We start from the raw sequence: 11,045 nt of genomic DNA, 5'->3' as shown, positions 1-11,045 counted from the left end.
CAAGCAAGCTGCCCCCCTGCTAGCAGCATTGGGAGGCTGTTGGGTGGCTGTGTGTTTGTACTTCCATGAGAGAACAAGTGCAAGACTTCCCAGAACTGATGTCGAGCTGTAAGGCAGCCTGACAGGCCCTTCAGAACACAGGCCATCAGCTGTGATAGCCGGCAGGCTCAGAGATGCCACTCTGCCCCTCCCTCCTGGTTCTTGTTTGCTGCCACCAGAACAGCTTCTCTCCCAGAGGGCACAGCTGCCAGGAGTGGGACAGCTACCTCACCAGCAGTTGGAATGGAGGATTGCTTTATGCTGGAAGCATAGTAAAGCTATGACAAAGTCCATGGGTAGATGAACCACCAGTTATGAATGGCATTACTGGGATCAGGTGGTAAGTACAGGTGTCATGCTGAGTTAACACACAAGCCGTGGCTTCTTCAAGGGCTTTTTACACTTCGATTTGCAAACAGGACTGCCATTCAACCTCATTCGCTCAATGGTGTCTACACAAGTATAGATAAAAACCCCAAAGGCTGAAATGGATTTCATTGTGAAGGCCTTAAATTAACATTATTACAGTAGAAAATACAGGAGGTAGAATATAACTGAAAGGACAAATGCACGTTAGAGTCAAATTATAACAGCTTCTGTAAGCTACTTGAAACATAGTTTTAAGAACTAAACCTGGTATTTCATTGCCTATAGGAAACAGTTAAAATAAATTGCCAGGAGAGCCCTTGTATCATGCCTGATACAGGGAGGTAAGGTGTAAGAATGAGGACACGTGAGACCAGACATTTATCTACAGCTGTTTGCTTTACTGAGGACAGAGTTTCACAGGTCAGTCACCCTCTTCAGCTTCAGACTCTGACTCTGGAACAGAGAGACTGCATTAGCAGGCTGCCAGCAGGCACCCTTCCCTCCCCCCATCCCCCCATTCAGCTGCTGCCCCACATCCTGTATAACAGCTGCTACTGCATCCACAGCCCTTCAACTTTTCTAGTCGCTCCTCTAGTCACAGAGGAGTGATTTGCACACACCCCGAACCCCCCAAAACAAAGCAGCATTGCACTAAGGTTCCCCAAAACAAACTAGCTCAAATTGTGAGCTAAGCCACTGGTTACCTTCTTCAGCATTCTTGAGCCACTCAACGAACTTTTTCATTTGCTCCAGAAAAACACTCTTTCCTTTTGCAAGGTGTGCATCTTTGTACCACTTCAGGATGGGTTCCTCACTCAGAACTTCAGCTGTAAGGTGTGCAAGAGCAGTATTAACACAAGTTTCCTAGCATCACAGCATGTACTCCTTACTCCTTCCCTGGGTATGGCAGGTCACACCTGTGCAGACATGCCTCCTATTTTAAAATTTGTAACCATCCATTTCAGACTGGCTGCTGGGGACTTCTGGAGCACCACAACTAGGAGCTGCACTTTCACTATTTCAAAGCTACCCATAATGACACACTAAAAACTTCAGCGAATTTGCATCTGTTCCTAGGTGTTGACTAACACCCAAGCATACCACAGGAAGCATTTAATGTTCAGCTAAAATTTTACAAGTACAGTATCATCTACAGTTTAACAACAGATGTCCTTTTATTCCTGTGGTATTTCTACACATGCACAGCATGGTTTTCAGTAACACCTTTTAACCCATCTCACAGTGTAGGGCACCCTAGAACACCTTTGTGAGCTCAATCCTCAGTCAGGGGACCAAGAAGAATCCATTAACACACATCCCTCCCTAACCTGAAAGGGCCAAAGAGCCATAATACCCTTAAAAATCCTTGTCCAGAGGAGCACTTTCCCATGTACCTAAGACAGCTGTGCTCACCTTTGCAAACTAGAAATTCTTCAGCTCAAAGTGCAGTGTTGTAGCACTGATCTTCCCTAAAGGCCTTATCAGGACTGAAACATTCTGCAGATGCAGGCTTTGGAAAAAACACAAACCAAAAAAGCCCTGAACTGAACAGGAAACAAATCCCCAAAATACCATGCCAAATAAGTTACCTTTATAGAAGAGCACCACTATTTTCTGGAAGGCCTTCATGAAGTGAATGTTGTCATAGCAATACTCCTGAATCTTCAGCAGAAGAGTCAGCTCTGACTGACCTTGGGTAGTAAAGGCAGCGAGTAGAGGGCTGTATTGCTGTAACAACAAGTTGGCACACAGAGCACATTTATTGCCTGACAAGACTGGTTTCAGAGTTTCCACCAACCACTGCTTACACATTTGCAACTCCCACTTCAACCCAGAGTGCTTCTGCAGAGATCACACCACTTTTGCCTCAATCTAGACTATAATACCGCACTGAAAAGGGGAACACCCCCCTGTCTAATGCTGTCTCTGCAGTAGAGGGGTTGTACGTTTTCACTCATTTAACAAGGAAACTGCAGACAGGGAAGCCCAAGCCAAAAGGTGCAAAAGTCCACAATTAAGTTACGAATACCTTCAAATGCTTAATGGCTTGCTCTGCTACCAGCTCCTCCTTTTTGTTCCATTCCACTGTGCTCATTACACTTGACCAGATTATGGCTACCACCGTCTGTTCTGAGATGTTGTTTTTCTTCATCTCCTCCTTCACATACAAGATTATCTGCCAGTTAGAACAGAAGAGTCAGCACAGGCCACGTGTTACACAGTAACCCAGAAGCCTTCAGAACCACTAACACCACCCTTGATCATACAGCAGGATTCAGGACATTAAGGAAAGACTACAAAACTAATACCAGAACACTCTGGTCCTAACTTTAATTCTTAGTGAGAACTAGGTGTTTAAGTTCAATATTTAATTAACAATGTATCTTCTTCAGATGAGTATTGCAGACTATTTCAGACAATTTGAGTGAAATTCCTACAGAAAAGGTATTTCAAGGAAGGGGAAGGGGAGAAAACAAAAAAGGCCTCTCTACCTGGTCTACAGACAAATACTCACATCCTTGAATGGATCTCCCCGTGACATCTGCTCCTGAAGTTCTTTCTGCAGCTCTTTGCGAGCTCCTATGCTTTGCTGGTTCCGAACATACTCAGAAAGTTCTTTCAGTCCTGCTTCAGTGAAGTACTTGGAGAAGTGTTCAACACTTTGTTTATTGGCTGGGAAGAGTTCCTGAAAACAATGTTTAGAACAACTTTTTCACAACAGAAATGCATGTTGAGTACTTTGCTGCTAAATGCTATTCACTAAACTGGTCCAAGCAGTGTATCAGTCATTTCAGTGGTACTCACCATCAGCCTGTTATCCATGTTTACTTTACGAAGACTGACAGCCACTGCATTAATATCTTTCTCATTTATCCATGACTTGAACAGCTTGACTGCAAAAGCTGCAGAGACACCTGTGCAATAGGATTAACATTAATGGCATTCAAAACAAAGGGAATTGTATGGCCTGAGAGTACAGACTACCAGGTTTGTCAGACCCATCCCCTGCTCAAAGTAGCTATGCTCAGAGGCAGCTCTAGCAGAGTCAGGAGTACCTACCTCCATGCCTGCAGGTACTGCAGCATGTTGGGCTTTTCCTACCACTCGGTATCATAAAGGCTCCCCTATGCCAAATTCAACTCACCTTGCTACAGTCTAGGAAGTAGTCTAAAGACATGATACACCTTCTGCACCTCCAAAGGTTCCTCTCCAAAATACAGTACTGCCTTTCTGGGCAACAGTAATGACAGCAGCCCCAGTGTCATGCAGGGCAGTCCTGCACACAAATTTCCCAAGAACACTACTTTTCTAAAGTCTTAGCAAAATTTCCAAGTTGCAAGGCAAGGCATTTACCTTTGCTAATCCTGTATTAAATCTAGCACCAGATGAAGCTGGTAAGTGGTAAGGGTGTACAATCATTACAATTTCTATCTACTTGTCGGGGTTCTGGTCCCCACAATATGCTCCTAAAAGAGGAACTGGTCAGCACTTACCTTCTTTAACCAAGTTCTCATTGTAAAGACTGTTGAGAATGGATGCATTAAGTGTCCCATTGGCTAGCAGGATACCTGTCAACATGGCCAGTTTGTTTCTCTCAGACTCCGAGAATCCTTTCAAGAACAGCAGCAGCTGCAATAAATACAAAGATCTGCATAAAGCTACCATCTCTCACTGAAGTTTAGCCACTACCTCCATGCTAGATACTTTTGTTTCAATTAAGCTATTCAATTAGAAATACTAGTTCACCTACAGTCTTCTCTCCACTAGTCATAGCTAGCTGTTCTTCTAGCAAGAACTCAGTGTGATTTTCATAATACATAGTATGATACAGCTCTTCTGGCTCAGTGATTTACTAGCAAATTTTGAAGGTTTGTGTGCTGATAAGGACCTACTCCATACCTTTTTGACTTCATCTTCAAAGCCTTTCTCCAGGTACTTGTAACGCCTGATGAGCTTGTTAAAAACCTAAAAAGATACAGCGTATTTTTTTTTTGCTCTGGACTACAATTAGAATTGAAAACAATAAAAATCAAGTTCAATTACATTCAACCAAACTCTTTAGATCACTTTTAGTTTCAAACAGTGTTACTTGATCTTTTCTAGTAAGCTTCTTATAGGCATGCATTTTCTTTTTACTCACATTTTCAGCTACACAAACACTTCTTGACTACTAAACAGTTCAAGTTGAATTGCACTCATTTCAGAACTAACCTGAGCAAATGCCTGCATGGTTTCTAGGTCTTCCTGTGCTGCAAACACACAGACGTTTGTGCGCGTCATGTCATCTGCCAGGGTACCACCTGGGGCTAAAGAAGGGTTTCAGCATTAGTGGCATTACTCCTCAGTGAGTGTACTGAGTAGTCTTCACACTAATAACTTCAATACATTTCCATCTGCTCCACCACCATAGTGGAAACTTAAAAATCAGCAGCATAGATATGAACACTCAAATACTCTGACCCCTTACTGCTAAGTGGGTTGACAACACACATTGTTTACATAGACATAAGTCAACATGGCCATGAGCACCACCTGCCTTACAGGAAGTCACTGAACTTGCTTAAACTTATCAAGTGTCTCTTCAGTGTCTGCTGCAACAGTGCGACTTTCTAAGTGTCTTTTAAATAGCAGGGTAAGCCACAACAGGAATGAAATATACAGAGATGCACATTCAAAATTCAGTGCCCCAGAGATGACCTGGAAACTTGTATTTTGAAAGGTACTTCAGCTTTCTAGCTGCTAATGAGAAGATGCTTCTTCACCATTCTTCATTTTAATACAGGCATTTGACTGGTAGCCAGGTTGCTTCACTAAGGGTGAACTGAAGTCACCAACTCCAGTGGCAGAATAGCTCAGCACCAATTTCTATGCCATCACAGATACACGGGAAGTCTCTTTGTTATTCATTAGTCAGAAACATGACTTAGAGATGGTGATAAGCATTAATAATTATAAGGTGGTAAAGCAACAGGATGCTAGTTTTATTTTGGCCTTGTTCGACTCGAGATCAAAGCTAGTCTACTTAGCTACTTGTTACAGAAAGGGAATGAAGGACTCCTGTTAATGCAGCAACGCAGTTTTCTCTTCCCTCTCAGGCTTCCTCCTGGAAGGAACATCACGTAACAGTGTGCACTGATTAAAGACTCATCAATGCAAGACCACAGATTACAACAAGTTGCACATTAATAACTTCAAGTATCCATGCTCCATGTGACAGATAAGTTTCACTTGTTCTGCTAACAGCCCTTGCAATACTAACAAAAAGAACACCACAGTAACTTCAGTCTACACACTCTTCTAATACAGGATCAGAGGATTTCAGGGGTTAGAAAGGACTCAAGAGATCGAGTCCAACTCCCCTGCCAGAGCAGGACCATACAATCTAGCTCAGGTCACAGAGGAATGCATCCAGATGGGCCTTGAAAGTCTCCAGAGGAGACTCCACAGCCTCTCTAGGGAGCCCATTCCAGTGGTCTGTGACCCTTACAGTAAAGAAGTTCCCCCATGTGTTGAGGTGGAACTTCCTGTGCTGCAGCTTACATCCATTGCTCCTTGTCCTATCACAGGGAGCAAGTGAGAAGAGCCTGTCCCCTCCCTCCTGACACCCAGACCTCAGATATTTATAAACATTTATTAAATTCCTTCTAAGTCTTCTCTTCTCCAGACTAAAAAGCTCCAGGTCCCTTAGTTTCTCATCAGGCACATGCTTCAGTCCCCTAATCATCCTCATTGTCCTCTGCTGGACCCTTGTCCAGCAGATCCCTGTCCCTCTTAAACTGGGGAGCCCAAAACTGAACTTGGTACTCAGTATGAGGTCTCACCAGGGCAGAGTAGAGAGGGAGGAGAACCTCCCTTGATCTGCCAGACACACTCTTAATACACCCCAGGGTCCCATTGGCCTTCTTGGCCACAAGGGCACATTGCTGTCCCATGGATAACTTGTTATCCACCAGAACTCCCAGGCTTTAAGATCAGTAGCTACATGAAGTTAAACATTTGGAAAGCCTTGCCTTTCAGCATTTGTTTGCCTAAGTCACCTGACATTACTACAACATCAGTGTGAAGACCTCACCATGCAAGAGATCCCTCCTCCCAAACCAGCCACCCCTACTGCAGAACTGCCATCCACAGTCTGACTGTGGCACAGAATCAGGTAATTCCTCTCCTCCCACTATGCATTTAGGTCATTTGAATTCTATTTCTGTTACATTACAGAAAAATCTTCGGCAACCAACAAATTTCTCATTTAAGCTCTCTTCCCCAACTACTGCGTAACAAATGCTAAAATCTGAGACAAATCTTTTCCAGTCTAGGCAGAATAACATAAAGGGTCCCTGCTATCTCTTGCTAAATGGTATTTAGTCAAGTAGGGAATGTAAAGTCTAAACCCTGAAGTACTTTAACTACTTTCCAACCTCATTTAGCTTCATCTACTTCTTACTGGTTGATGAGCGCATCTTCCACTCTCTGCTCTGCATGCACAGCATGCACATGAGCTTACAAGGCTTTTCATCATTATATTGCACTGCCTCAGTTTCTTGCATTTACTGCTGACTCCATCACCCTTTCACTTTTCACTCCCAACATCCCTTAGAGCCCAGAACCTCACTACTGTCAACAACAAACAATGCAATAGCATTTCCAAGACTAAGCACACCAGATTCTTCTGTGAACAGTATCATACTGCAAAGTAACATGGCAGCGTGCACAAAGCACAGGATTATGTCAGAATATTTCAGAGCAACACTGTTGGCCTTCTGGCCACAGAACTGAAGAATTTATTCATCTCAGAACAGCAAATACAAACTTGACTAGGGTCAAGATTCACTGGTGCTGATAAAAAAATAACAATCCCATGTGTTTTCCTTTAAGCTAAGTTTATATAGTCTACACTTTGAAGAATGAAAACTCATGCAAAACTGCAGCATGGGATACAGAGTACTTCTACAGTAACCTGATTGCTCAGTTGGTCATTAAGATTGTTAGACAGTTTACCACAGATAACTTCTACCCTGTTCTACATACTCAATGGGCTCTTTAGCAGAGTGTTTACACTGCAAGAAAAAACAGTGAGCTTTAGTAAAGTCACTTGAATAGAGGCTGACAGCAGCCCCACCAAAGAGACTTACCCAGCATTCCACCAGCCACCAGGATGTCAAAAAGAGTTTCTGCATAGCGGCGATAGTCAAGTTTTGCACCAGAAGCATCAAGAAACTTTGCTACTGCCTCCAAGTCAGTGCCAGTTTCAGTTAAACCTTGAATAATACAGTCCTGGAACTGAGTAGGGTCAAACCTCTCTTTTTCATCTGTAAAGATAAAGTGTTGAAATAAAGTTGCCACATATCTGTCTGGATTTTAAAGTTGTCATTTAAATCTTACTGAAAAACAAGCCACAAAACCCAAACCTGCAGTGACAACCCTTACAACTGGTACAAATTAGCTCCAATAGTGACTACACTCTAAGTGTAGCCTAAAATTAATTTTAATGACCAATGCAACTCTAAGTTTTACTGTTTTCACTCCCCTATTCAGTCAAAGCTAGGGGAAAGGCTATTGAAAGCTAAAACATTCCTTAGTTACCTCTAACTGAATTCTTATTGTACTTTCACTGAGAACAGTTGTTTCCAAAGATCATGAGTTGGCTCTAATAAAGCTTATCTGACTTCTCAGCTTGATTCTTATACCCCTGTTCACATATCACATCATTCTTCCCCTCCAAAAGCAGAGGCTTAAATCTATTCTGGAAAGTAATTCTCAGCATGTGTCCCTACAATTTTGTACATTTGGCACCATTACTTAGGCTCTATTTCAGCCTTTTGTCCTTATTGTTTTGGATTAAATATAACAACTGAAAAGCTGCATATTGTTATCATGTTAGAGCCAACTGACAGTAGTTGCTTTTTTGGGTACAAAGACCATCCTTTCCTCTTAACATGAACATAAATGAGTCTGGAGCAAACTGCTTTTCCTCAGGAGCCTGGGGAAAATGGAAAAACCTGAGCTAACTTCTTAGCATTAAATGTTAAATAATGAACTGTAATTGCATATATATTTAGCACCCTTTCTTGTTGCTAAAGCAGAACACACACTTCTTCACTTGAGATGTATCAGCTGATCACAGCCTTATGGTCACTATAGGGTAGGGCATAGCTCACAGGCAACAAATCCACCCAAGTAATAGAAAGCCTTAAATGAGTAGAAAGTTGAGAAACTTTTCTATCTCAACTTCTCACGTTATGCAAAATATGATGAAAAGCTTCCAAAGACACAGAAGTCAGCTGCAAATCTTACTTTGGATGCTGTTTACAACACCTTAGCCAGTTTTGTTAGCATGTGTTAGCAACCTTTCTGTACGGGGCATATGAGTGTCCTTGCATTTAATGCAAGTACCAACATGCTGTTAACAGCTGGGTGGAAGTCTAGAAATACCAGATCATCTGCTGGACAGACTAATTCTCTCAGGGTGCTTTACTTTAACAACAAAACTGGTTCTGTAAGTCAACATGTACTTCTGTGCAGCTTAATTGCTAGTTCATTGTCTACAGCATCCTTTATGCTACTGGTTTGAGATGGAACACTGCTAGTATATTGGTAAAACAGTATTAAACAAAAACTCCAAGAGCTGTTGCTACTTCCTATATTTAATTTTTACCTATATTTCCTATGTTTAATATTTACCAAAATACTAAATTTCCGATCAAACCTCTTATCAACTCTTCTTAGGGGAGCTAGCTGTGCACATAAGGGCACAGGCACTTGCAGATCCCATGCTTTGGGTACTTTTCATTGTTTGGGCAGGGAATGTGGGATATATTTATTTAAATCGGGTATTCTTGTAGCATTAACAAGACAATCTCAATTTTTATCTAGGGGCTAACAACAAAACTCCGACTAGATAAGATGCACCTTAAACATCTTCATTAATCTGCCACAAGCTTGTGTTGTAGTTCCCCTGCAGATCAGGGGTACTTCATACTTTTGTTTTCAGGCTAAATACCCTCAATACAACAGTTCCAGAATGACCATCTCATCAGGTTATCACCATAAATTCAGCTACAATTCTACTGAATTGTAGAATCTTTTTATCAGTGCAGAGAACATTCTAGCACCCCGAGTTAGCCTCAAGACCTGGTATTTAGCATGCTCTCATTTAAAAGATTTATGGCAAGAGCATAAAAGCGTTAGTTCGTTTATTGGAGCACCCGACGTTTTACTGGGGGCTGCACACACAGCACAGATAGCAGGCACCAGAGGTATGCGCACTGTGAACAGCTTACCTCTTTTCCTCGTTTTAAAACGCTGCCCTGATAGCGTCGGCTTCTGCGGCTTTTGATTATTCATAAAAGACACCCTGCAAGGAAGGAGGCACACACCTCAGGGCGCTGACGACGGACCCTGCCCGCACGGCCGAGCCGGGGGCTCGTTGGCCGTCCTGCGTGCCGTGCCCCGCCCGCTCCCCGCCCGGCCTCCCGCTCTCGGCGGCTGTTCCCAGCCCGCCCTGCGCTGCAACGGCGTTGCTCCTCCTCCTCCTCCCCTTCTCCCTTCCGCAACCTCCATTTCCCCCCGGGGCCTAAGGCCACTAGCGGGGAGGCGCCGGCCCCAGCCGCGGCTACCCGGCAGGCACCGAGGCTCCTCAGCCAGAAGCAGGGCGTTGGCGGGGCCTACACGGAACTGGCGCCTACGCGGCACCCCATACCCCCATCGCACGGCACGGAAGCGGCGGCTTTGTTGCCACCACGCTTCGCTGCCGATACAGGGGAAGGCGGAGAGCGAACCCCTCCTCCCGAGTGCGGCGCGGATGCTACGGCCTGGCAGCCCCACGCGGCCACACTACCCTCCGCATCCCCGCGGCGGGGCACGACGCCCGCCCACCCGCCAGGCCTGACTCCTTACCGACTTTAAGGCAGAGAGAAAATGCCCAAGCGGCCGAAGCGCAGACGTGCGCGAACAGTAGCGAAGAACGGCAGCGGCGAAAGCTCCCCAAACGGAACCAGCACGGGAGGAAGAGGGGAGGGCCGTGCCTCGCCCCGCCCGGGACGGACCATCCCGCTCCGCCACAGAAATGGAGGGAAGGGGGCCGGGCTTACCCGGGGTGCGCCGCGGGCCCGCCGCCACCTAACAGCATTCTCTCTCCCTCCCTCCCTCCCTCCGCACAGTGGTCGCGCCCGCCTCCCCACACCCTGCTGATTTTACCGTCACACACAGCAGCCGCCCGCCCCCCTCCCCGCGGCGCCGCGCGTGGGTCAATCCGTCGAGAGAGCGAGGCGGTCCCTGGCGGCCCCACCGCGTGCCTCTCGGGCTGCGGAGAGCCCAGTCCGGCCCGGCCCGGCTCTTCTCTTGTCCCTGCCAGTGGTGTCCAGCCCGGGCGCGGCAGGGACCGCTGCCCGGAACTGTCCACGGAAAACAGCCGGGCATGAAGTTCTGGGGGTAGGCCCGAGTTCTGGTTTGCGTCGGGTTTTGGCAGGGAGTCGCGTGGGCTGCTTACAGCAGAGAAAGGCCCGAGCCTGCTGCAAGGCAAGAATTTTCCCAGGCTCAGAAATTCTCCACCAGCCTAAGGTGGTCCTGCGCTGTGTGTGCTCACCAAAGGCCCAGCTGCAAAAGTTAAATCTGTCCACTGACTGGACCCGGTGGAAGGA

At 45.4% G+C, this 11,045-nt stretch overlaps 1 protein-coding gene across 2 annotated transcripts; it reads right to left on the bottom strand.

Annotated features, from left to right (window-relative positions):
* Positions 1-785: 785 nt before the first annotated feature.
* Positions 786-10,391, bottom strand: BZW1 (basic leucine zipper and W2 domains 1). 2 transcript variants are annotated; one of them, XM_068138263.1, is made up of 12 exons: positions 10,303-10,391; positions 9,687-9,760; positions 7,539-7,715; positions 4,621-4,715; positions 4,309-4,374; positions 3,903-4,038; positions 3,214-3,323; positions 2,924-3,094; positions 2,438-2,584; positions 1,998-2,136; positions 1,113-1,235; positions 786-861 (listed from the first exon to the last, which is right to left on the bottom strand). In XM_068138263.1, exons 2-12 carry the CDS (start codon positions 9,748-9,750, stop codon positions 830-832), a joined length of 1,260 nt encoding a protein of 419 aa, XP_067994364.1. In that variant the 5' UTR covers positions 9,751-9,760; positions 10,303-10,391; the 3' UTR covers positions 786-829. The 2 variants fall into 2 exon arrangements, with proteins under 2 accessions (XP_067994364.1, XP_067994365.1); XM_068138264.1 differs by lacking the exons at positions 9,687-9,760; positions 10,303-10,391 and having other exon boundaries at positions 4,710-4,715; positions 7,539-7,700.
* Between the last annotated feature and the right edge of the window lie 654 nt (positions 10,392-11,045).

The sequence above is a fragment of the Melanerpes formicivorus genome, unplaced genomic scaffold, assembly GCF_026170545.1.
Source record: "Melanerpes formicivorus ecotype bairdi unplaced genomic scaffold, bMelFor1.0.p_v2 SCAF_5, whole genome shotgun sequence".
NCBI classification, from domain to species: Eukaryota; Metazoa; Chordata; class Aves; order Piciformes; family Picidae; genus Melanerpes; species Melanerpes formicivorus.
This window is presented reverse-complemented; position numbering and strand designations above follow the sequence as displayed.

Coding starts and splice junctions, on each gene's coding strand:
- BZW1 (XM_068138263.1), bottom strand. CDS start 9,750: ATGAATAATCAAAAGCCGCAGAAGCCGACGCTATCAGGGCAGCGTTTT. Junction 3,324..3,902: donor TGAGAACTTGGTTAAAGAAG/GTAAGTGCTGAC, acceptor CCTATTGCACAG/GTGTCTCTGCAGCTTTTGCA. Junction 2,585..2,923: donor GGGGAGATCCATTCAAGGAT/GTGAGTATTTGT, acceptor TCTAACTGGCAG/ATAATCTTGTATGTGAAGGA.